At 36.4% G+C, this 26,867-nt stretch overlaps 1 protein-coding gene, 1 long non-coding RNA gene and 1 pseudogene across 2 annotated transcripts; 1 reads left to right on the plus strand and 2 right to left on the minus strand.

The window, feature by feature from the left end:
• Positions 1-16,784: 16,784 nt before the first annotated feature.
• LOC113304246 (putative glycine-rich cell wall structural protein 1) lies at positions 16,785-17,550 on the minus strand. The gene has a single exon (XM_026553310.1). It carries the CDS (start codon positions 17,406-17,408, stop codon positions 17,010-17,012), a length of 399 nt encoding a protein of 132 aa, XP_026409095.1. The 5' UTR covers positions 17,409-17,550; the 3' UTR covers positions 16,785-17,009.
• A 2,432-nt stretch (positions 17,551-19,982) lies between these two features.
• Positions 19,983-20,769, plus strand: LOC113301496. The gene is made up of 3 exons (XR_003336352.1): positions 19,983-20,303; positions 20,464-20,555; positions 20,642-20,769. It is a non-coding gene; the product is annotated as an uncharacterized LOC113301496 (long non-coding RNA).
• Positions 20,770-21,581: 812 nt separating this feature from the next.
• LOC113304949 lies at positions 21,582-26,831 on the minus strand (annotated as a pseudogene).
• Positions 26,832-26,867: the final 36 nt, after the last annotated feature.

Genomic DNA, 26,867 nt, shown 5'->3' on the forward strand with positions numbered 1-26,867 from the left:
TTATACAGCTTGTAATGAACTTTAGCCAAATTATGCCTATAAAAAATGTAAACGAATATCATTACAACAAAGTTTTTCAAAAGAAAAAAAAAGGAGGTCACCTTTTTCAAAAGCCTTAAACAAAAAGATGAATCAATCATTCTCATTGCTTTCCCTGTCTTCTATCTTCATTGTTTTTCTTATTCGAAACTCCTTTGATCATGGTGTAAATGGTGCTTTAGTCAGTGATTTATGTGAGAATGTATCAACAACTGATCCCCAACTCAAGTATGATTTTTGTGTTGCATCTCTTTCAGCAAACCCTGCAACTAAAGATGCTCATGATCTTTTGGAACTTGGAATCATATCAATGCAATTATGTCTACAAAATGCAACATCTGTTCATTCTTATATTGCTCAAATTTTGAAAGATGGGAAAGAATTACCAGCTGCAAAGCCATATTTAGAAGGTTGTTTAGATCTTTATGAGGATGCTCTTGATTTCATTCCAGAGGCTATGCAATACTTTCAGGATAAAGATTATAGCAGTGCTAATATAGAAATGAGCGCTGCCATGGATGCTTCAGTTACTTGTGAAAATGGGTTTAAGGAAGTTGTTAGTCAATATTTGACTTCTCCTTTGACCAAACAGGATGGTGATTTTTCTAAGATAACGGCTTGCAATCACTAATATGGTTTCATAATTTCTGAATCTGATATTTTACTAGACATAAGTGTTTAATGACTGTTAGCGCAGTACATTTTCTTGAAAGTATTCATTTGGCACATTCTCATTTGTTCCATTTACATGAACTGATGTGCGGCAAAGAAACAACAGGGTCTGTATCTACTCAACACAATCTAAACCAGACAGCCAAGCTTGATTAAAAAAAAATAGAAATGTCATTCTTGAAATTATTTTTAGATTAAGATATTTGAGTAATACTGTAAAATCCTAAAACTGTTCATCATATCAGTGAATTCAAATCTTCAATCATTAATTTAACACACACATTAACGATAGTGGGCTTGGTAATAATTTATGATAGCAGGCTTGCTCAATGAAATTAAATGGGCTAATTAGTTTATCGAGTAGGCTAACTGGCTATGAACAAAAATCAGTCAAATCAAATGTCTACTAAATATTTATTGGGCTAAATTCAGGGACGGGCTATAGTCTGGGTTAGCCCTTCACAGGCCTGTCCCTGATTTCTTTTGTCCGGCTTTCGTATATATTTATACAATAAATTTTCTATAGAAAACAACCACTGAAAAGGCTTTTTTTTATTAGAAGTGAAGGGCTAATCACGAGCCGTTTCATCATAGTTTGAAGCTTTGGTTTTTACCTTACTAAGATTTGTTCGATGTAAATGGGACATGTTGTCCATTCTTTAGTTTTTAGCTGTTGATTTTAGGTTTTCTTTTATCTTTCGGTGCAAAAACCTCAACATAAAAAGTGACTTTTTTTTTTTGAGGAGGACTGCCTACAAGACGGAGACAGAACTCAAACTCAATAAAATTTCAACCAAGACAGATTCCAAATTGTAAAACTCAAGCTAAGAAGAACCAGCGGCCTAAAGCAAACAACACAAAAAGAAAATAAAAAGAAAAAAGAGCAATAACCCATTCCATTTTAAATTGAATTCACGTAGCCGGTTTCAAACTCGAAACTTCTTCTTTGCAATTCAGCGTCACACTAGATGTTAGAGCATTACTCGCTCGAACTCGCATCTGTTGCTATCTCAAGCATATTTTTCAATGTTAGTGATCAAAACTAAAAGTCTTGATTTCTAGTCTACTATAGCTAAGTCTCGGACTAGGATAGAAAGTGTAGTTGATCTCAAGGACTTCATGGCGATTCATCATACAAGAAGAAGAACTACTCAAGGAACCGGTGGAACTTCTCGACAAAAAGGTATGTGAAGACTTGAACTTATCTGTCACTCAAAAGTCTATCTACTCTATCTCCTACTTCTTGAGACAAAAAGTCGTATGCTATATATAGACTTAGATTATACACATTTGGTATTTAGATCCGAGTATACTCGCCTATCTATATCTCGAAATATGTGTTGGTAAGTGTTTCGCTTCGACCATGTTTATCTTTACCTAGTGACGAAACTCATGATATGTTTCAATCACTTTGAAAATTGCTTTGACGAGAAATGGTGTAACAACTATATAATGTCCTCTAAGAATGTTTCAATGGTTGGAATGAGAGCTTAGATTACATAACCAATAATGGACATAAGTATTGTTGTGAAACACATATGTGCATAAGTCCTATCCCTTGAACCAATGTTTGCAAACTTTGTTGATCAAGAGAAACCGGAAGAATGGCTTGTTGCCAAGTCCGCGAACTGCCGAACTTCTCATCCTGAGAAATTCTACTGGAGTTCACAAACTTATTACGTGAGTACCAGTCCACGAACCCAGTCCGCGAACCGGCGGAAAGTCTTTGCCGAGATTTTCTGCTGGAATTTGTAAACTCTGCCCGGTTTCTTAAGTCCGCAAACCTAGTGTGCGAACTTAAGAATGTTATATATCTGAAGATGATTTCTGAACTTAAACTTATAAAGACTAAGGAATGCAATTTGCAAACCATGGCTATAAAGTTCATGAACCGATTCGAGTGAATCAAATCATCTTTGCTTCAATTGTATCTTGTGTAGTACATAAGATTTCCTTGCAATTGAACAACTCTCTAACTAGTTCATTTGAGTCATTTGAACTAGTTATGGTGAAGAAGAATAATATGGTTGGTATGAAATGCTCATATGGCTAACCTTTGGTTAACTATTGTTGAACCAAAAATGTACACATTTGGGTACGGTTAACAAACCTAGAAGCGTGCGTTTCATTTGTGTATAACAATCTAAGTTTTCGATCTAAAGTTTGAGAAATATTAGCTTGAATCTAAATCAGGTTTTCATCTAACGGTGGATATCGTTTACTTTGTGACCAATGCGAAACCCTGATTTGAAAGACTATATAAGGGGACGTCTAGCAACTCTGCAAAACTAATCCCCACACTTCACGTGTTATACTAGTTTGCATGCTAGGGTCGTGTCTCCTTTAACCTTTGGTTTTCTTCTTCTAAAACCAGGTTAACGACTTAAATACTTCATTGGGATTGTGAAGCCAGACCGATAATACTTTTATAGTAGTTGTGTGATTTGATCTTACACCTTCTATCGTACGAGTACAATCAGATTGATTGGCTTGAGATTAATATCTTCGATAGGCAAGATATAAAAAAGAATCACAAAGATCTTCGTCTCATTGTTTGTGATTCCGCAACATCTTGTTTCGCTACCATACGATTAAGATTGTGGTGTGGTGATTGATTTATCTAGGCTGTTCTTCGGGAATATAAGACCGGATTATCAATTAGTTCCTATTCACCTTGATTATTATCAAAATACGGAACAAAAACTTTAGGATTTTTCTGTGGGAGACAGATTGATCCTTTGATAGACTTGTCTGTGTGAGACAGATTTTTTTATCGTCAAGGCCTGCGATTTTGGGTCGTAGCAACTCTTAGTTGTGGGTGAGATCAGCTAAGGGAATCAAGTGCGCAGTATCCTTCTGGGAACAGAGGAGTAGGGAGTACAATTGTACCTTGGATCAGTGGGAGACTGATTGGGGTTCAACTACAGTGTAGTCCGAAGTTAGCTTGGAATAGGCTAGTGTATGTAGCGGCTTAATACAGTGTGTGTTCAATCTGGACTAGGTCCCGGGGTTTTTCTGCATTTGTGGTTTCCTCGTTAACAAAATTTCTGGTATCTGTGTTATTTCAGGTTTCGTATTATATTGTTTTATCTTTATAATTGAAATAATTAAGGTTGTGCATTAAATCATCAATTAGATTAATCCAACCTTTGGTTGTTGATTGTCATTGATTGATCCTTGGATATTGGTCTTTGGTACCATCCAAATTATTCCTTGTTGTTGAGATTATTAGTCCCACATTGTCTGGGCATCTAAGATCCTGCGGTTTATAATCCCTTAGGGCCTCTCCACTCATTGCCAATTGGTTTTGAGTTGGATGCCCGTATTCTAACATGGTATCAGAGCAGGCTATTTGCAACGAGTCTTTGACCGCGCCTTTACTCCGCGTCACCCGATTTAATTGTCCACGTGTTAGACCCAACGAAGCTACACGTGAGGGGGCGTGTTGAGATTATTAGTCCCACATTGTCTGGGCATCTAAGATCCTGCGCTTTATAATCCCTTAGGGCCTCTCCACTCATTGCCAATTGGTTTTGAGTTGGATGCCCGTATTCTAACTCTTGTGTTTGATTAAAGACTCGTTGATTTCTATTAGCTCGAGTAAATCAAAACAAGAGAGAGATATTAACTCCTTGAGATACTTTTACCTAGATTGAGTCTGACTGTCTAGTTGATTCTCTAGAAAGTATTTCGGAGTTAGTCCATACAGATTGCTAAGTGAAATATTGGGTGGTGTTGTTAGATCCCCGCCTTTTCACTTGAGTCATATAACATTGTCTCGGTAAATAGAATGATAGAAATAATGAGTAAATAAGATAGTCAATCTCCATATACCTTTGCTGATGAATTTCTCACAAATGTGTTTGTGATCTTCACTCTCAAATCCTTAAGGCTTATTCGGTGAATTCTGAAATTCAAAGATCATGCTCTAATCCTAGTTCGAGACTGACTTTAGTTAGTAGACTATAAATCAATATATAATTTGTTCATCTAAATAATTTGACAACAAGCTTGACATATCATCACTCATGAGTTCAACCGAGCAGTACGGTAATAAATATTCTTTCAATGGAAGAAAATCCGAAAAGTATTAAAATGTTAAATAATGCTTATTTAAAAATTTATGGGATCATAATGCTAATTTTAAAGGTGCATTTAAATAATGATCCTTTAGAGTTTTATGGGGTCATGATGGTAATTTGAATGGATCGACATCTCCATGGTCGTAGCTAAATTGTTTTTCAATAATTCTGGTGCTGGATCCGATTCATAGGTTTGACTTTTCGTATTAAAATTTATTGATACCTTAAACATTAAGAATGCTCACCTCGTAAGAAAAAGAAAAAGAAAAAGCATGCCTATTAACTTCTAAGCATGCTACCTAGCAAGGTTATTACTTTTTACGGAACCAAAGGTTCAGTTTATGGAGTGGGCCCTCGTTATGCTTACTTAGGAAAACATGAAACTCTTTTTCTTTTGGGGAAAATATTTTGATCGCTGCTGGAAGCCTCCAACGTTTTTGATCTAGCAGCATCACAAACGTGTATCCAAAATTAGTTAAGGATCATTTTTACCATAAATTTCAACACAAATTAAGATCGGTTCTACCAAAGTTCTCACCTTTAGCTTTGAATTGGTCATCCAATAGATCTTCATAGAAAACTAGACCAAAACGCCTATTGATTTCATTTCGATTACGAAACAAGTTTCGCATATGTACTTTGTTTTAACATATGTAATCCATCATAGTTCCCCAGGATGCATGAAGTCACACCTATATCCAATGCACAATAAAGTAACATGTTCCATAAATGATGTTTATGTTGCATTTACGAAGTTCAAAACCTAAACGTTATACTTTGTATATAACTACTAGGTCTCAACCCGTGCCGTAACGACACGAGCAAGGATATGTGTTTCAAATGTATCCATGGATTCATACATGTCGTAATTGTCTGAGAAGAATCGAACCGATCGATTCAGGTCTAAATGTTTTGAGGAGTTGGTTAATAAGCATGTCCTTATCCTCGCATTTTTTAATATTGTGTATGTAAGTCTTACAACCCTTTGGAACAAACATAGTTAATCGTTAGAGCAAATCCTATTGGCAGTAGAATATAACTTCGTTCACTACTTTAAAAAAATATCATCAAAGGTCATTCTCCAAACTTGTAACAAAACTAAAAATACCTAAAATTACTTTAAAATCAATTAGATTAATCTTGCAAAATCTATTAGCATTATAATTTATTTTTTCTCTTTGATATAAATTGTTGGGTTCCCAATTTGCATAGATTGTGTTTATTCATTTTCCTAAAATTTATAATAATATTTAATTCTTGATCCATTTGTTTTCTTGTCTCTTTACCTATTATCATGAACTATTTCTCAAGCATGCATAATTACACGAAATTGGGGGAAATGACAAAAACAGAAATCATGATAAAAAAAAAGGGAATAAAGAGAGATGTGAGAAACTGAATCGATTACAATTAGTTCACGTGTAGCCTTGCATAATCCCATGCAGTAGGGGAGAAATAATGACAGAAACAGAAACCATGAAAAAAAGGGAAACAAAGAGAGATGTGAGAAACTGAACCGATTACAATTAATTCGTGTGTAGCCTTGTGTTTGGTCAATTTTTTTATAGGTTTCATTTTTCTGCCTACTCTTACTCGGCAAATCTTAAAATCACAACATCTTCTATTTTTGGAAAAATCTTTTCTTTAAAAATTGTTTTGATTTCAAAAAATAATAAAAAAAGTAGTTTGAAAACTAAAATTAAAACAAAAAACAAAACAAATAAAATTTAACCAAGGGTGATAAAATAATTTACCTATCTTAGGACACCTTTTCTCACCCTACTACCACTACTTCTTCTATCACCACATATCATCTCCACTCCACCAGTCTCACCAATACTCACCACCATTATCCCCATTGTCGATCCACCACCATCAAAACCACCATTAATGCATAATTTATCTATCTTAGGACCCCTTTTCTCACCCTACTACTACTATTTCTTCCACCACCACATTATCGTCACCACTCCACCAGTCTCACCAATACCCACCACCATTGTCCCCACCACTGCCCACCATCACGACCACCATCAATGCTTACTGGCAAATTTATCATGTATGAAAAAAAAATATATTCATTTGATTACAAGATCAAATACTAAAGGATCACATACTAAGAGATAGTGGAGTGGAAGGTATGGATGCTAATTTTTATATATCATTGAAAACCTTACAAGAAACTTTGCCTGACCAAAACTTTAGAAGCTTCACCAATAAAGACACCGCCCCCGTAAAGCACAAGAAACCTGGCGAGTGTTCTTTTTGGTAAAGTAGTTAAAAAAAAAGGATAGGGTTTACGAGTTTTCTGATAAGCAGAAAGAAGTTTTTGGTTGCCTACAAGCAGCGCATGCGCAGGATTTTCTTCTTGCTATCCCGATTGAGGGGCTTGGGCAGAAGATGTCCCCCTTGGAGTACCAGTCCATCCTTAAATACAGGTTAATGATCCCCTTATACCTTCTGATTCACGTTTCCCTGCTTGCATTACAGGTTGCTTAGACACATACGAGAACATGCATTTCATTGTAAGGTGGATCCTGATTTTAAATATAGACATGATCATGTGAGAGATACCTTATATGATATATTATGGAGGGATGGTATTTCAATAAAGAAATAAGCGGTTGTCAACTTTTTGACGGATCCTCTTGAAGGGAGATCAACACTCAGGCCAGCAGACGTTCTTATTTTTGGATGGGTTAACGGTAAACATGCGTGTGTTGACCTTACTGGGGTTTATCCATTAGTTAGCATTGGACATGGTTCTTTCACAGTTGGACAGGCAGCTTTGAGAGATGCCTCAGGTAAGATAGAGAAGCATGAAAAACCGTGTATTGATAATGGACATGCTTTTATTCCCTTCGCCTTTGACACTTTTGGGTACCTGGCACCAGAGGCGGTTGGACTTCTAGCGAGAGTTCTAAGAGTCATGCACAGTAATGTCATGACTCCTGATTCGAGAGAGTTCGTATTTAAGAGGATAGGGTTTGCTATTCAAAAAGGGCTTGCGGCGCATGTTGCTGCTCGCTTGCCTTCTATGTAACTTCTTTTATGTTATAAATTAAGCTAATACTACTCAAACATTTTATTAATTAAAGAAACATTTATTATGAAATATCAATTGAACATTTATTATTAAATTTTAATTAAACGTGATCATCTATAGCGGTAGATTCATGTTCTGCACGTATAAATTTGATCGTTCTTTATCTAGCCTAACTTGTCCAAACTTTTTCTTGTTTTCTGGAAATGTAATCAATTTTATTTTAATACTATAAACCGTGATTTATTCTATCGGGTATTATAAATAGATGGGATCCCATTTGGGTGATCCAGCGGTCATGATCATATTGTCTTATATGATTTAGTATCCTCCTCAAAATATTTGTGTTTTGTCCTTACCAATTGTGCTAAAAACAAACAACTACATCTATCACAATAAAATGTTGCTCATTTTGTAAAGACACAAAAATATTATTGTCCACTATTTTTCACTAACATCCACCACCGTACGTAAAAACCTTCCACGCCCACTATGTTTTCCACCACCAGTAATGTTACCACCTCCACCACTCACAAATATCCGCCACTGTTTCCACCACCCACCGCTTCTTTCACTACCACCATTAAAAATTATTAATATAATTTTTAACGGCGTTCACTGTAGTAAAATGGTAAAGTCATTAGGTGATGATACCAGTTACCTGAGTTCGAAACTTGCCAGCACCAAATTCTTTACCGATCAAATACATATATTTTTTTAATAAACTTATTTATTAATAAAAATATATATTTATTACATTCATTAAATGAACATTTATCATGAAAAATAATTAATCATTCATCATGAGCAATTTATAAGACACTAATTAATAAAGTATTTATAATGGTTAATTGAAAAAACCACGGCCGTAGATTTATCCCTCCTAGAAAAATCTCGGCCGCTCTTTATCTAGCCTAACTTAGACAAGCTTTGTTTTATATTCTAGAAATATTCTTCCTTACACTTTGATCATAATAAAATCACCAAGTATAATACTAGAGTATTAAATATAACCTTGCATGTTATGTTTTCAAAGTTAACGACTTGAAAGTACTGATAGGAACGGAAACAAGTCAAGTCAGTATCACTAACCTCAAGTGGAAGGATGATGTCTTCATTGTAGTCAATACGTCTTCACGATCTTCGGATCTTCAAGGTAATACTTGTATGTCTTAACATTCCTAGACTTTCTAGTCTAACCTAAACGACGTTGACTCTAGTACATTCAATCAAGCGACTCTAATTGAGTTTTGATACTAAAATATGACAACCAAACATGATATATACCAACGCTTGGTGGGTTCAACCGAACAATCCTCTAACAAATTAATTGGTTCATGCTTTGATTAGATGGTTTTGAATGAGCTGATGGGTTGTATATTGGTGTAGGGATGGTGGGAAAGTGCTCGTGAGGATGTAGATGGTTCTCTTCTGTTTGGTGTTTTGTATTTTAATTTCAAATTTTGAAGGTTATGGATTTTTTAATTTATTTTCTGACTTTTTGAAAATGATGGGTTGGAAAGATCGTCATTGATTTTTCGTATTTTATAAGAAAAAATGAGAAATATACATAATTGGTTACGTAATGAGGAGTTAATACATAGTGGTTAAACAAACATAAATTTAAGAGACATTATATAGTGGTATTTATATAAAGATAGAGGTAAACCTCTATGGAGTAACCTCTACCTATATAGATCAAAAATAAACATGTTGTAAAATTGGTTTGTATTAATTAGACAATTGTTATATTATATGGTTTTTGTATGGAACACTCCATATTTAAAAGAGAAAATCACTCTTGGATCCGGGGTTTAAATTTGTCAACCGCTAGTTAAGAAACTGAGTAGTCGCTGTACACAACATTACATGCTCATATACTTTATTTCAAGAATTTTAAATGTTGTAAAATGTGTAACTACTAACTAGTTTACACTCTCATCCTCTTCTCAATCTTTCTTCACTCTCAACAATCGATATTATCTCCAAATCCAAATTACTGACCATTTGGTGAGCAAAATTCTCTAAACCTTTAAATTTGTGTAACTCATTTTCTATAATTTAGGTTGTGGAATAGGGGTGTTTTATATACTCAAACCGTAGAAGATATTGCTTGTTTTCAAATTTGTTCATTTTTTTGTTTTTTTTAATTAGGACTTTGATGTTATATTTGTGGTTAGGCTTTTATGAGTATGTTCTAATTTATGCATAAGTTGATTTCATCTAGTGCATTTTTTGTTTTCGGAATTTGGCCATTAATTTTGCAATTGGTTATAGGTTCTTATTTTTACTATTGAATTAGTGTTTCAGTTTCTATAAGTACTGTACTGTACAATTTGACCAATATTGAGTTACAAAAAATGTTATGGATTTTTTTGGGTATTTTGTTGATTGTGATTATGTGTTCCAAATGCATTTTTAAGGTTTGTGTGATTGTAAATAACTTGAATTTTTTTCTATTAATTATTGTTTATTGTTGATGTAAATGTGTATGTATTGCGTGGCTTGAGTTGGAATTAGTTCGTAAATATTTTTTTTCTGTTTGATTAGTTAAAGCGTCCACCACCGACAATGAGGGTTTCGACTGATGGTCTAAACTTCACTCATATTGATAAGTGTAAGCGGTAGAAAGTCTCTGCCATAAGAAAATTTCCAACAAACTGTCTAGACGGAACAAAAGATTGAATACTAAGGAAGGTTTGGAGTCATCGGTTAAGAAGCGTATTACAATTATAAATAATTCTCCTTCAAAAATTTATGGGATCATGACGCTAATTGTAAAGGTGCATTATAGCTATAAATTTTTCCTAATGATTCCGGTGTTGGAACCAATATAGTGATTTGAATTGAAATATACCGATATCTTAAAAGTAAAGTGTACCCTCCTCGTAAGAAAAAAAACAAAAAAAAGCATGCTTGTTAACAGCGAAGTATGCTACTTAGCAAGGTGGTTAAGGTTCAGTTAATGGAGTGGCTCCTCATGATGCTCACGTTGGCAAACATGAAACTCCCTTTTGCCTTTTTAAGGAAAATGTTTTGATCATGCACTACTCAAACGTTTTTGATGTAATAACCTCACAACTAATTATTTTACGATATGAGCGATATTTGGTCAATCCAGTTGATTTAAACAACTTTTTACTTACTAAATGTTTTTACGAGTACTGTCACAACCAGCACACTATCAAAAATATTTTTCCCTTTATGGAGATCCTCCGGCTCCTGCCATAAGTCATACTTAGATTTATTAAAAGCTAATAATCGATGGTCAATTCCTAAAAACAACACCTCTTTGATACCTCATTAATCACTTTTTTAATATCTAAATCTCAAAAATCTTATCACTTCGTTAATAATGCTCTTGCAAGGACCAACTATAGCCAAATTTAACTATAAATGTAAATGAATTTCAATACTACGAAGATCATTACAGAGAACCTTCTACTGAAATTTCAAACGAAAAAAAGAATCCAACATTCTCATTGTTTTTTTCTCTTCAGTGTTCGTCGTTTTTCTTGTACTCAATTCATTTCATGGTGCAAATTGTGATTTAATCAGTGATATATGTAAAAAGTCATCAATGAGTAATCCACAACTCAAGTATGATTTTTGTGTTTCATCTCTTTCAAGAAACCTTGCTAGTAAAGATGCGGATCTTTTGGAACTCCGAGAGATATCGATGCAAACATGTCTAAAGAATTCAAAATCTATTTACTCTTATACTCCCTACGTTCCACTTTAGACGATTTTTTTGGAGTTTTCACGCATATTAAGAAATGGAGAGAGATATGAAGGTTTTCCATCTATACCATTGAGAAAAGTCTTCAAACATTAATTGTTATTAGTGCATTTAAAAAAAGATTATGATTTCAAGACAAAATGTAAGGATGTAATTGGTAATTTTGTGGAAAAATATGAAAACTTTCAAGTATTATGGAACAAGAATATAACCCTAAAACATCAACTAAAATGGAACGGAATGAGTATTTATGAAATCTTGAAAGCTGGAAAACAAGGTCCAGACCCAAAGCCACGTTCACATCCTTTAAAGTTTCGTTTAGTGGGTTATATATATATGATGAGTTCCGCGATTGTTAATTTTGCTATCAAAAGATTCAAAATTAAAAATTATACCGAAGCTGATTCGTTTTTGGAGGATGCATGAAATGTTCCAACAATATGTGAAAATAAGTAAGCTGCTATGACTTCTTCGTTGACCAAATAAGATGGTGAGTTCTTTCCGCTAATTAAAATCTCCAGTGCCATAATTCGTATGGTTAAATAGTTTTCCAGTCTCTTTTTTATCAGGATATATATATATATATATATATATTTATATATATGCCCGTGGAATTCAAATTAAATAAAACTTAAACAACATGATGCTTAAGTCTCTTTCTTATTTCATGATGCTTAAGTTATTAGATCCCTTGAAGGGAATGTTATTGATCAGATTCAATTGTTTTTTAAGGGGAGATATATTTGTACTAATAACACGTTCGGATACAAATCCGCTTCGGATTTTTGCTTTTCCAGAAGTAGAATTCAGAAGCAGAATTTATAAGCAAAACAAGTTTGCTTCATAAAAAATTACTTTTTCAATGTTTAGAAGTTGTTTTGAAATTTGACACCCAAATAGATTTCTGACTGTTCGATTTCTAAAAGTTAAAAAGCTAGCTAGTTTTGATGTGCTATCCAAAAAAACACTATAAAGAAACTGGAAGAAAGAAAAAAACACAGACAAACTTGACCCAAAATCACCTAGATGCTAAGAGTATCCACAGTGGGCGACTAAACCCAAATATTTGGTTTATTAACGAGACGTAGTGGGACGGATTATCGATTAAATCCTGACCATCGATTAAATTCCAGACTATATTTGGTCTGGGACCAAGACTAAACCCAAATTTGATCGCGCGGGACCTGAAGGCTACGCCCCACACCAAGCGTACATTTAGTTTACGCCCCACACCAGGCGTGTTTTTAATCTCCGCGCGATTCATTTTTTTTTTCAATTTTGTATGGGGCGGGGCTTTACACCTCCGCCCCATAAGATGACTTTGAAATATTAGTGGGACGGGCGGAGATTTAATCCTCCGCCCCAATTTTTTTTTTTTTTTTATAAAACAACGGGCGGACGTATAGTCACACGCCCCACATCAGGCGAATGCACAGTGTTACGCTCGATCAAATTTAGTCTTCACCCGTAGCGTCACACACCAGACTAAACTCAAATTTGGTCGTTTTTTTTTGGTCTTTGATCTTTGGTTATACTCGCACCACTGCAGTTGCTCTAAAAAAGAACAATTAATTAGAGAATATTTCACCGGCATGATTTTTTTATGCCGATTTCATTGAAAAACGCTACAGTGAAATATCCCCATTTAAAAAAGCATCCTGCAATTGCATGTTCCGGAGGAAGGGTACCTTATCAAAAAGAAAAGAAAAAAAAAAGAAAGAAAGAAAAAGAATCGGATAGGGCTTGGCACCAATTCATGGAAAACAACTTAATATGGCGGCAGATCCAAATGGATTGGTACCAACCCGACAGTCTTGTACGTCTTTACTGAAAATCGCGAAAGATTTCAATTTTAACAAATATACATCCAAAACCTCGTCCGGCGCGATTTTTTTTCTCCCTTGCAAACTGTTTAGATTCAATCTCAAACAATCGATCTATCTCCAAATCCAGATTGTTGAACAGTTGAGATTTGGTAAGCAAATTCCTCTAAACCCTAAAATTTGTGTTAACCCTTTTTGTATGATTTAGGTTTTGGAAAAGGGTTTTTTTTTTATACTCAACCCTAGACGCTATTGCTTGTTCTCAAATTTTCGAAATTGAGACTTTGAGTTGATACGGATTCTGTATAATTTGACTAGTTAAAAGAATTTTTTGGGTATTTTTTTGATTGTGAATATGTGTTCCGATTGCATTTTTAAGGTTTTTGTTTGTATGATTGTTAACTTGAATTTTTTTCTATTTATTATTGTATATTGCTGATGTAAATGTGTATGTATTGTGTTTGAGTTGAGATTGGTGTAAACAATTGTTGTCTGTTTGATCAGTGTGAATGTTGGATACTTTTAAGCTGCCACCATCGACAATGGGCGGAAAGTCTCTTCCACAAGAGAATTTCCAAAAGATTGTGGTAGATGTGCTGCAAGATTGAATACTGAGAAAGTTTTGGAGACACTGGTTTTAGAGCATTCGAAGTCTTTGGATCAGATTGAGTTGGTTAGTGCATTAAATTTGGGAAGTATTTATAAAGAATTACCTCCTAGAAGAAGCGGTTCAGCTATTCGAGAATATCCGATTGGTTGGATACGTGCAAAAGGGGATTGTCAGGTCAACCACGGCGCGAAGGTACAGCCAGACATCAAGTGAAGAATCAGGAAATTGTGTCGCACACAAGGTATGTTTTTTCAATGTTGATCTCAATTTTAATCTGCTAAATATTTCGCTTGTGAGATTGGTATTTGTTCAAATGATGTATTACATTATGCTGTATATGCTGATGTAGTCTGTAGTCCTCTAGAATCATCAATTTGTTTCCCGACATTTTAGTTTAGTGTAACGAATTAATAAATCAGTAGTGTTAAGTTTCTTAAATCAGAAACAGACGAGTTTCTAATACATTATATGATTTTCTGAGGAATTTATGTTTGCTAGTATCGATAAAATCATCATTGAATTATTTCATTCCAGTATTGTTTCTAGTTACAAACATTTTGCTGAAATAAACCACAATTGACTGATATTTCCTTTTTTAAGAGATTAGAGTCATTAGACTAGTGCGGAGTTTGTTTTTTTTTGTTGTTGTTGTTTTCTTTTAAAGATGGAAATGGTGTACTTCTTCGTATCTACTGATTTATGTTGTATAAAGTTATTTACCCTTAGCAATGTTGTATAAAGTTATGTACCCTTAGCGAGTTGGACATTATCTTCTTAATTAACTATAGGAAAGCTAAGAATTCAAACTCGTTTCACAGTGTGATTCTATAGAACCTAGTTATACTAAGTAACAACAATGATATATTATTGTGGGTTGCCTGATGATTTTGAGTATCTCAACAGGAACAGTTTAGAATATAATTCTGGTCGCATCATTTGCTCGGATGACGAGAAAGATAAACAAGAACATGATAACACGGCTGAAAAGATTTTGTTAGTTCCAAGGTCACTGCAGTCGACTTTGAGTGTGATTCCTTTTGATCATGCGGACTCTTAACAATGACGACGTTTTGACCCGCAGCAAGGTTAGAGAGACTCTTCGTTTATTTCAAGCAGTGCTCAGGAAGATGTTACAAAAAGAGGAATCAGAATTCAAGGTGCCTGGAACTCTGTTCAAGAGGATTGATTTGGTAATCTCAAAGAGATGAAGAAACAGGAGAAGGTGTACTACGGGTTGAGGTTAGAGACGAGTTCCATTACAGGGTGGAGCTTTCTATCGTTGGTCTTCATGGACCTTTTCAGGGTGGTATTGATCATGACAGAAAGATGGTAAACCTGTGGCAACAAGTGTTGTGGCTTCCGGGTGTTATGATGAGTGATGATTTTGATGCCTTGGTGTACTCTGGTCAAGACCCTTGTTTATGAATGCGGCCCTCTTTGTAAGTGTCCTCCATCGTGTCATAATAGAGTAATCCAACACGGTATCAAGTTTCAATTGGAGATCTCCGAAACTAAGTCAAGGGGATGGGAGTTAGGTTCTTGAATACAATACCCTCTGGAAGCTTCATTTGTGAGTACAAGGGGAAGCTCGTCGCGGAAAAGAAAGCTGATCAAAGGATTGGAGATGACGAATATCTTTTTGATCTTGGCAGGGGTCAAAACAGCAACCAAAGTATGGGGGCTTGATTGTCAAATGTAATCCCTCCCGACTTGCAATCAGCTAGTATCTCTTGGGAAAATGTGGAAGATAAGGGGTTCACCATTGACGCTCTTGAGTTCAATAGCCCAAAATGTCCTTTATGGTCATGATGACAAGAGGATGCAACACAGAATGCTATTTGCTGCTGTAGACATCCCTCTGTTCCAAGAGTTGATATATTACTCCAACTATGTGGTAGACACAGTTCATGGTTCTGTAGAGTGCAGTTGATATGTTACTCCAACTATGTGGTAGACACAGTTCATGGTTCTGTAGAGTGGACTGGAAGGATATATCAAGGCATATTGCGGGAAATGGAGTATGCATGAATGAAACGTGGAAATGGCGGTGGAGTTCGCATGAAAGGAGGTGTGTATCCTGCTGCGAAGCAGAAATCCCCTATAGCAATTTCACCCTTGAGAGTTCTAAATCCATGATATTGTCCTCTTCTTAAAGGTGCATATTGTATGTTAGTTGTTGCTTTCATGGGAATATGACATATTGGGTTCACTTTTCCAGTTTAACACCTCAATATATAGTCATTGTAGAAATTTTTGTCTTTTGGTTGTTCAATTGGTAAAAATTTTGAGTATGGTAATTGATACTCCAGAGTCCAACCTTGTTTATTGAAATTAGACTGCCGCTAGGGTTATCAGTGTTACAATTGAATTTCTTTTGCCGCTTAATTTTACTGATACAACAGATATATTGATAGTTGGAGCAAGGCTCCCTCTGCGCTGTCAATCTCATCTTAGAAATCTTAAATTAACGGCATCATTGGTTAGGTAATTTGATAAATTTCCAGTTGTATCGAGAATTAGGATCTGTAGGATGGGACTGTATGGTGCATATATATAATAATGTTTGTAACACTTGTATGGTGCAGCTGTGAACTATTTGCCAGTTTGCAATGAACAGACTCAGCTTGTTGAAGTTTCACATATTTGTGCATAAAATCGACTTGGCGACTTGGATTTGTTGGAAACAGTTGTAATATACGTTGATGGAGGTTGCTTCTTTGTAAATGGTTATCTAACTTCTCTAGCTACTGATGGAGGCATATAAACTGAAACTTCATGGAGAAAAATAATAGCTCTTTTTTATTCATTCTTATCTGTATTATGATTATCATACATATGGCTTGCAGAAAACATTTGCTTTAGCATACATCATATTATACCGTAGAAGCTACATCCTGCGAAATCTTGATCCTTTTAGTTGATATAGTTACCATTTTATTTTGTTGTGCAGAAACCAACGGTTATCAGCTATCACTGCTCTGCGTGAACCACCATTTCCGCTTTAATTTCCTTCAGGAGAAGTGTTATAGCCACTCCCAGTGCTGTGATCACCACCATGACCTCCACTTCCAGACCCTGATCCTGATCCACTTCCAGTTCCTGCTCCAAACCCGTACCCTGCACCATAACCCCATCCACCTGCCGGACCGTTCGGAGATCTACCTGAACCTGAACCATAACCCCATCCACCTGCAGGAGTTGATCCCCACCCCCAATTGTAGTTCCAGTTTCGACCATGACCAGAACCGCTACCCCCAGCAGCAACAGCTACACCTTCTGGGTTTTTAGCACTAGGTGCTAACGCCGCCCCTGATAAGTCTGTTGGGTGAGCCAAGGAGGCATAGGTTAGTGAGAGGAGTAACAGCAAAATAAGGTGAGCTCTGTTGGGTTCCATTTCCATTTGCACAAAAGTTCTTGATATACTTTGTATTTGTAGATTGTTTTTCCAGCTTAGTTATCGTTGTTGTTAATTGCGTTTTGTATTTATAAGTAGTTTTGTGTTGGTGATTGGTGCCAGTCAGTGACAACAACATTTATTTTGCTTCTTAGTTGTTTGTAGGGAAGAAAAAAAGAATAAACCTGATACTGCCCTCCCCCACCAGATTTTTTACCCACCGCCCCAGACTTTATCGACACCCTTATCCACAACTTTCATAGATTTTTTACAGAGAACTTCTGAATGGCTCTGGACATGTCAAATGCTGGAAGCTATAAAAATAGACTTTTACCGACTTCAATTTCTCTGCATTTGCATGGGTTTAATGGAGAGTGGGGTCATAAAGCTCTGAGTGGAAAATCATAGTTGGGAAGTCGGCAAGAGTTTATTTTTCTTCTTCCTTCACTATCAAAAGAAGATGTTACTTTTAGAAGTTGACTGAAAGATCCTCCCATTATCCTCTCGTGAAAGTGATATGTTACAAAACATTCCTCTCTTTTCAATCCTGTTATCCATACTACTTTAGGTTTGGCTTGAGACATTTGTGAGCTTATTTATGGTTCCATAAAAAATATCCTCAGGTAGTGGGTATTACTCGTTTTCATACGAAGGATGAGCATAGTGGAGTTGGCTGTTGAGTTATGGTGTCATAATGGCTACTGGCAATTTGCCAGACCCATTGTTATTGTGGTCCTTATGAACCTGCTATACAAAAATAAAAGCCTCCTCTCACACCGATATCTCACTGCCTGACAGTTCCTTTTAACCTTAAAAAAATATATATTAAGCTTAAAAGGAAATGGTCTCCATTGCCAGCCTTAGGAGACAACATGAATCGTTGGATTAGCTCGTGCAACACCATGCAGAAACACAGACATGCTGAAGCCAATCTCATTATCAGTTGATTGGATTAGCTTAAAAGAATCTCATTACAAGCAACATTGCTAATGGGGGTGCCAGATTGTTGAAGAGGATACCAAAGTTCATATAAGACAAAAAAAAATCTAGTTTGTTTAATATGGGTTTTGATACCCGCCTCAGTAAACGGGTACCCCTTAGGTGCAATGATTACAAGCTGTTAGGAATTCAGTTCTGAACGAGCAAACTTAAAACACGAGTAGTACTACTTTGATACAACCCCATGTTACCTAACATGATTTGGGTTAGGAGCACTAGCTGATACTACAAATATATAATGCGGAAAACAAATGTAGATGCGGAAAATCCTACTTCTACATCCAAGAAACACAAACTCACACATATAGAAGCAAACAAGCAAGAGACATATAAGAACACGAGATATACGTGGTTCGGTATGATTACCTACGTCCACGGGGGTAAAGGAATGATCTTATTACTTGATTCAAGGTTACAATGGGTGTGTCTCACTATCAAGTTTTCTTTTCTCACTCTCAAGTTATTGGTATTCTCTCCACTCTCACTGAAGTGCCTCTCTCATCTCTCTACATGGCTCCCTATTTATAGCTACAGCTGATGATACATCCAAATTGCAGTGTGTGTCGTGATATATATTCCTTGATGTCCTTCTCGGGTAGCTGGTGATGTCTCGTCCGAGATGTAGGGCTGAACTTAGTGATGTCTTCTCCCGATGCCCATTCATCTGATATCGATTGTAAACGATGTCGCCCTTGATGCTCTTAGTCGAGCCTTACTTTGACCAGATTCTCCTTATCTTCTCAACTACCTAGTCAGTGCATTTATTGCTTTTGTACTCGATGGATGTCACCTCCGACCTTTACACGTATTGTTTCCACGGGTTCCCTTAGTGTCTCTTTTCTCGCGCCTAGGCGAGATAAAATGATTTGGTGCTTCACGCTTCATCCGTCGTGGATGCCTCATTACCTCGGATTGCTCCACCTGGAACTGTGGATTATTTACACCTACATTTATACCACTTTTTTCACTCGTGTGATCGAAATGAGGGAAAGAAACCACTTCGGCTTCCACATCCGCTGCCATGCCGTGTTTCACGCCATGTTGTTCCCCACTACACTCGCCTTTATGACTTGTTGACCTTCTTCGCCGGCTATAATTGCTGGGACTATAAGTTCAAGCCAAAAACCCTTGGTTTTTCACTTTTACCATTTTCAGAAACCTGTATCATCTTTCCTTAGTCTCTTCCTCCGACTGTTGTTCTGATATCCTTTTGTCTTCTGATTCTTCGTGAGCTTCAATCATCCTTTGGTCCTTTCACCACTTTCCCTTGCTGATGTTGCGACTTTTGCCGTTTGTTATCTTCCTTGATTCGTGGTTCCTTCCCAACAATCCTTCCATGGCTTCTTCGACTCCCTCCATGACAGAGAAGAGGTGTGTCAGTTCACTACACCAAATTTCCGGATTCGTAACAGGAATTCGTAGCGGCTTTGGCCGTTACAAATTCTCGTTACAAATGGCCGTTACAGCTTGTGTGTGCCACTCACACGCGTATTATTATGTTTCTACCCAAAGTGAGTAACACTAGAGGATATTTCCTCCCATGCGTGATTTTGGTATTACCCTAATGAAACCAAATCGAATTTTTCATATTTCATTTCTCTTTTTTCTCACTTCTGCTCTCAGCCTCTCTTCTCTTCCCCTCAACCGATGCAGAAAGAGAAATGGAATCGATTGATAAATCAGTTTCGATTTATAGATGCGTGATTGGTAAACCAGTTTTGATTCAGTTTGTTCATCATTTTTATTAGGATTTTTAGGCCCTCAAAAATCGATTTTAGGGTTTTAGTCTATTATGATTCATTTTTTCGATTTTAGTTTGTTCGCCGGAGTTGAACTTTGAAGAACTGATCTTCACTCTCAGCTAATCGTGAGAAAGCATCTGTTCTACTTTGTTTAATTTAGGTATCTATTTTAGGTTTTGATTTTGATTTATTTTCAGCTAGATTTAGATATTTGTTTTAGGTTTTCAAAATGATAATTGATTTAGGGTTTCTTGTTCAATCGATTATGAGATTTGGGTTCGGATTCAGCGCATTTTATTCAGATTTGGGTTCTGATGCAGATGGGAATGAAGTTGATAAGCTGATTGAGAAGCTACAGGGGGTTGGGATTGCTTCTGGTAGTGCTGATGGTGCTGTTCTAACTACTTCTAAGGTAAGTTTGATGTTTTTTGGTTTTTTGTTTGTTTTTCTGATTGATTGGGAAGTTATGGTTTTTGAGGTTGAGTTTGTACTTTGCAGCAATGAACTGGAGTTGAAGGAGATACTGAGATAATTGTTATTGGTAGTTGAAGCTAGAATGTTTGAGCTAATGGGTTGTCGTTGTTTGCAGTTCAGGCTAATGGGTTGTCATTGTTTGTGTGTATGATGCAGTTGGAAGGAGCTTGATTGAGTCCTAAATCAGGTGATACTGAGATTAGCAGAAGGAGAAGCTTGCTGGTAATGGAAGATAAAGTGTGTATGTTGATGTTGCAGTTGAGATTTGTTGATGTCTAGAGTGTACGGATGAAATATCACACCAAGATCTTGCTCAAGATGAGCTTAACACTGTCTTAGCTGCTGTTGTTCAGGGAGAGATGGACCAAAGTAATTTACTTTGTCCACTTGTGAAAGACGTGTACCAAGTTAATGAGTTCGAGGAGCTTCCATGTCAGGGTCAAACAAAGTATCAAGCTTATTTTGTTCTTATCGGGGAAAAGAACTCTGCGCATCAACTTTTGTTATTTCTCCAAGAAGCCTACCTACTACCAAACGCAAAGGTATACCATTTTATGAGCAACTAAGTCAAAATATCCCAAATAACTTAAGACTTAGCAAGAACAGGCAGGAAAACTTTGCGGAGTAAGAAAAAACAGAACTTAAGTCTGCATATTGGTGTCCAAATTGGGTTTCAGTAACAAAATCCCACCATGTTAGTGGTGTGGATACAAGTTGGTGGTTTGATGGTTGAAGTCTCCACCACTAACAATGGGGGGTCTTTTTTCAGATTACAACTGCATAAATAGCAAAGGAGAATCTGGGACTTCATTTTTCACCCGCGGGTTTGGCGCAGTGTAGAATGTCAGATGATGGAGCTACATTAGCGGCCAAAACCTTGGGACTCCCAGGACTTAACTCAGCTTAGTTGAAGTGTGAAAAATAATGTTGAAGCAGTGTCTTACCTTATTATAAGAAATTCAATTTACAAATTTGATTTGGCTACTGGAGGTCGTGGTTTTGCTGCCCTGATTACACCCTCTTGAATCAATGTCACAATAAGTTGTAGATCAGAAATTAAGAGTCAATTAATGTTTTCCTTTCCCCACAATGTCAACTGAGTCGGTAATCAGCTTGTGTACAAACTTTAAATAATTGAAAACAGAGAATCCAAAATTTGTCGGAAAATCGGTGTCCCAAGGACCTATGATGTGCTAATTCTGAAGTATACAGTAGAATATAGCAAGTCAATTTACCTCTCGTTGCCTGTTGAACATACGGCCTTGGCTGAATCCACGGCCACCACTGGCAGATGGGCCATCAATCTGTTAAAATCACAAAGTTGTTAGACTGTTAATCTACATATACTGAAGAACAAGAATGTGTCTGCAGTTTTATATATGCTTACCACAGCCAATATCCAGTCATCAGCTCTAAGCGGGCTGTGAAACCACACCCTGCGAAAAGGAAGCAGAAGAAGGGATTTTTACACTCCAAAAATTTATCATAAAAAAACACAAAATAAATGAAGGTAAAATATGGAGACTCACGAATGATCCAAACTGAGTAGTATTGGCTTCAAACCCCTTTTACGATGTGGATTTAAGCTTACTGTAAGACTGATATAATCCGATATATATGTTACCACACATCTGCAATTCAATGAATCATGATATCTTTTGCATATTAGAAGTGCATGATGAAATAGTGCATGAAGGAACTGTTGGCTCATAAGGTTGCTAAGTTGTAATTAAGCAGTCATATTATAAGGTCGCTAAGTTGTATCAACTCACCTATGCAAGGCTGGATCATCTGAAAGTTTTCCCCATGCTTTAAACCAGAACATTGTACCGCATTAATTTAGCTTATTTCAGAAAACAAAACAACGGATGTGTATGGTTGAAAATAAAAATCCAGGCTATACTTTGGCAATTAGCAGTATCGTTATAGGAAATAAAAATATCCGACCTTGATGGGTTTTTTATTTGGTGTGTATAGGTATGTGGCTCACAAAGCCTCATATCCACTGGCATATTCATTTACCTTCTTCCAGCCGCCTTGTTTCAATAATTCTTGGGAAGGCGAGGATCAAAAAGTTGTCTATCCCTCAGCTCTTCCTTCCTCAGAAGCTGCAGCAAAATACTGGATGTCAATCATCCACGACGAGTATATTAAGAGCCTTTGGAACATCTAGAGATTTAAAGGTCTAGACAAATAAAGCTCACACGTTGAACGGTGAACAAACCCTCGTTTTTTATTGGCCGGAATAAGTCCTTTTTGAGTTTTGTGAAACAAGCATTTTGGTGACGACACTTGACAACTTATGATTAGTTAAAAAAGAAAAAATGGACCAAAAAAAGAAATCGTAACACACCGTGTTTGGAATTCTATAGAAATCCAAATTCAATTCCTACGTCGATTCCTAAACTCACCTTAATAAGGAAATTTTAATACAGAAAAGGTAGATTCCTAAACTCAGTTTATAATAGGATTAAAAGAGCATCGTGTGTATATATAAGTTGGGCGTACCACCTTACCTACCTTCAAAATATCATCCTCATAAGAAGCTTTTGTAGTGAGTTTCTGCAAAACTTCCAGGTAATCCATCTTACTTTTTCCTTTTATCTCTTTGTTTGACGTCTTTCTTTTAGTTTTTTACAAAAATCTATATGTCGAGTCAAACTCAAACGTCTTACATGTCTTTGTTCGTTTGGCTTCCACTGTCTTTTAGTTCCTTTATGAATCAAATTAACTCAATGTTTATTCCATCTCAAAGTTTCAATGCTTTTTCCCCGTGAAACAAAAGTGGTCTAAGTTGTCGCCGCCATCGATCGCTTGGTTGATATCTTTTTATCATTCACTTCTGTTTGTATGGAGGCTCCCTGCTCAAAGGTAGTTACTTCACTTCGTTAGAACTATGTGGCATCTTATGTTAGCAATCCTTTCTTCAATTGGATTTCCAACCATTAATAGTACATGGGTTCTGTGTAATGTTTTTAACACAAAATTGCCAAGTACTTGCTAATAATGACGGGGACAAATATTTGAGGTCGAAGGTTTCCCCTTTAGTGACTTTTGATGCATGTAAACAGTATTCTCTAATGCATATAATAGGTTGCAGATTCCCATAAAATATTTTACGATTCCTTTATAGTTGTAATTGGTAAGGAACTGCCGTATCATGTAGCCCTACTAATAGGAATCGCCGGATATCTGACATATAACGGGTTCTCTTAAGCTTCATGAAATACGTACTAGGACTACCATATTATGTTTGGAGTTTTATGCAAGTTCAATCCAGTTCGGACCATATATTAGGACTCTTTTTTCCAAATTAATACCTAAGGGAGAAAGAAAACACATATTTTCTGCGAAAATAAAAGAAAAAGGTATCTAAAATCGACACATATTTCCTATATTTTCTCCATCTATTTAATGTGTTCGCACCGCCACGCCAAATAAAAAATATATTGCCACGGGGCAGGACAAAGTCCCGCGCATACTAAATAGAAAATACATCGCCATAGGTCGGGAAAAGCCCCATGCACACCAAGTTAAAAGAAAAAAAATCGTATTTAGCGTATTCATGCTGCCACGCCAAATCAAAAACGTATTTCCACGGGGAGGGACGAAGCCCCATGCACACCAAATCGAAAACGCATCGCCACGGGACGGGGTGATGCCCCGTGCACACCAAGTTAAAAGAAAAAAACGTATTTTATGTATTCGCGCTACCACACCAAATCAAAAACGTATTGTCACGGGGAGGGACGAAGTCCAGCAAACACCAAATCGAAAACGCATCGCCACGGGGCGGGGTGATGCCCCGTGCACACCAAGTTAAAAGAAGAAAGACGTCCCGTGCGTAGCATGGGCACAAATCTAGTTGAGCAGAAAATTGAAGTTCAATTACCGTTTCTGGAGCAGGAACACATGGCATTCTTATATCCTGGTGCTCAAACCCGTTTTCTTCCTTCTGCGAAACAGAAATCGTCCAATTATTAGTGAGATTTGAAAACATTTTAGGAACACCCAACCATAAATAGGACGAAATTACACGACCAAGACAGAACTTACTTGAAATGAAGCAGTCAATGTAAAAATAACTTTTCCATTTTGTGTTGCACCTACACTTCGGGTTGCAAAGCTATTTCCATCACGTAAATGACGGACCTGATATAAAATTGGCACTGCCAATGTGCATGGGATGGTTAGATAAGTGTAGGTTTGAAGATTTCACACCATAAAAGAGAGATAGATCACCAACATCTAAACAGCCAGTGATGCTTAAAAGCAGCATGTAAGCTCAAGTAGATTGGCGACATGAACGAACTTTCAGAAAATTTAAAAGACACTAGACTTACTGTTTTGATCCCCGCCGAGCAGGAAATAACTATGCAAACTATGAACAAGTTTAAAATGATAACGGTCTTTGCTGCTGCAGCCAATGCCTACAACGAGAGACCAGTATCAAAAGTCAGGGATATAAAAACACTTGACGTTTTATGAATTCCATGGGAGTAACAAGATCCTTTGTGTACTCAGATGCAATTCCAAAATTGAAGGGACTGCCATTTGCATTTCATTAGGTAGAAAATATTAGACATGTACTTAGACAGCGTTAAGAAGAATAAGTATTTATTTGCTCTTTTTTTTAGTCAAATGATGAAAGCATAGAGTTTCTGACATTTCCAAGGAAGTAAATCATACCTGTGCAATGATCTGGCCTCCGTAACACTTTGCATACTGTGGCGCATCAGGCGGTGTAAATCCACGGAATAAATTTACTTCAACTGGGTCTAACTGCAGTATGCGCTCTAAATATAGACCTATAACAAATTAAAACTCAGTAACAGAAAGAACACAAGGAAACTAATGCCAGGTCATTGTAAATAAATTTTACATAGCCGATCAAAATTATGACAACGTGAAAAGTTGGTCGCCTGGAACCTAATTAAGGCAATACCCAAGCCTGACATACACAATATTTAGTTAAGAAGAATTCGCAATTCGAAGAAATTATCAGTCGTCCAATTTCTTTCCCATGAAAACATAGCAATAAGTGCAGAAACATGTAAGATCCTATAAAAGTAAGTTAGAAGCGATTTATATGTGAACCCACATTTTTTCATGGCACCACAAAAATATGATTGACAGGATGAATGTTAACCCACAGTTTTATTGTCAATCACAAAAGTATCATTAGATGGCATGGTTGCTAATGGGGGTACCATTTTGCTTGGGGTGTAGAAATCCCTTACCAAAATATATATTGTCTTATAACCCATTTGGTACACCCCCAAGCAAAATGATACCCCCGTTACCAGCATTATTAGATGTGATGCAATAAAAGATATGTTAGACGGAATATACTAGTAGATCACATAGGCTCCCCAACTAAAAATGTGTGTTAGGCGGTACTTACATATTAGCCAATGGTTAATAGCGAAGGACCTAAACAACTCCAATACTACAAGCGCTATAGTTATTGCAACCACAAAAAAATACACCACTCGAAAGCAATTGAGTATTTTAGCAGGTACATGAAATGTTTTTACTAATTTTTTTGATAAGCTAAAATATTCTTACTAATTAAATTAAAAACGCACTAATAAACCAACAGTATGCATAGCACACCTGCAAAAAAATGGTATAATCCCATCCACATCAACAACAATCGCAAACCAAGAGAACCAACACTATGTATCACACCTGCGGATCGAAAATTGATATCATCTAAATTAGTATCAACAAGCACAATATATCCATTTCATCTACTATCATATTAAATCTATAATTTGTCATTAAAAGTTGTGTGATATATTCAAACATAATCAGCATCCATAGGCTTAGGTGCAGGGGTATGCAGGTTTAGGCTCTACATATTCATATCCATCATTAACTTTTTCGATCAGTAATTTTGACAATTTATTTAATAAAGCTCATATAAAGGCGGTAGTTTTTCTATGTTAAGGCATTCATTGTATCATATCAAAAGATACGCACAAATGCTTACAAAATTACAACTTGGTGTAGTTGAGAAATTAGAGACAGCTAAAATTACAGATTCTACCTAAACCATTCATTTCTTCATACGGTAGAGTTTACACGAACAACAGCCAAACAAACTCATTCTGAATTTGTTCCCAACCCCTCGTTTTTCATCAGAAAATCTGGCTAGCTTCCTCTCGTGTATCTTTCCAGCACACTCTCTAGTAACATATATGACACTCATTACATGCTAACACTTGCATTACAAGAACTATCTAGG

The sequence above is a fragment of the Papaver somniferum genome, chromosome 8 (assembly GCF_003573695.1).
Source record: "Papaver somniferum cultivar HN1 chromosome 8, ASM357369v1, whole genome shotgun sequence".
Taxonomy (NCBI): Eukaryota; Viridiplantae; Streptophyta; class Magnoliopsida; order Ranunculales; family Papaveraceae; genus Papaver; species Papaver somniferum.

Excerpts from the sequence above, each read along its gene's own strand:
- LOC113304246 (XM_026553310.1), bottom strand. The coding sequence starts at position 17,408 with ATGGAAATGGAACCCAACAGAGCTCACCTTATTTTGCTGTTACTCCTC.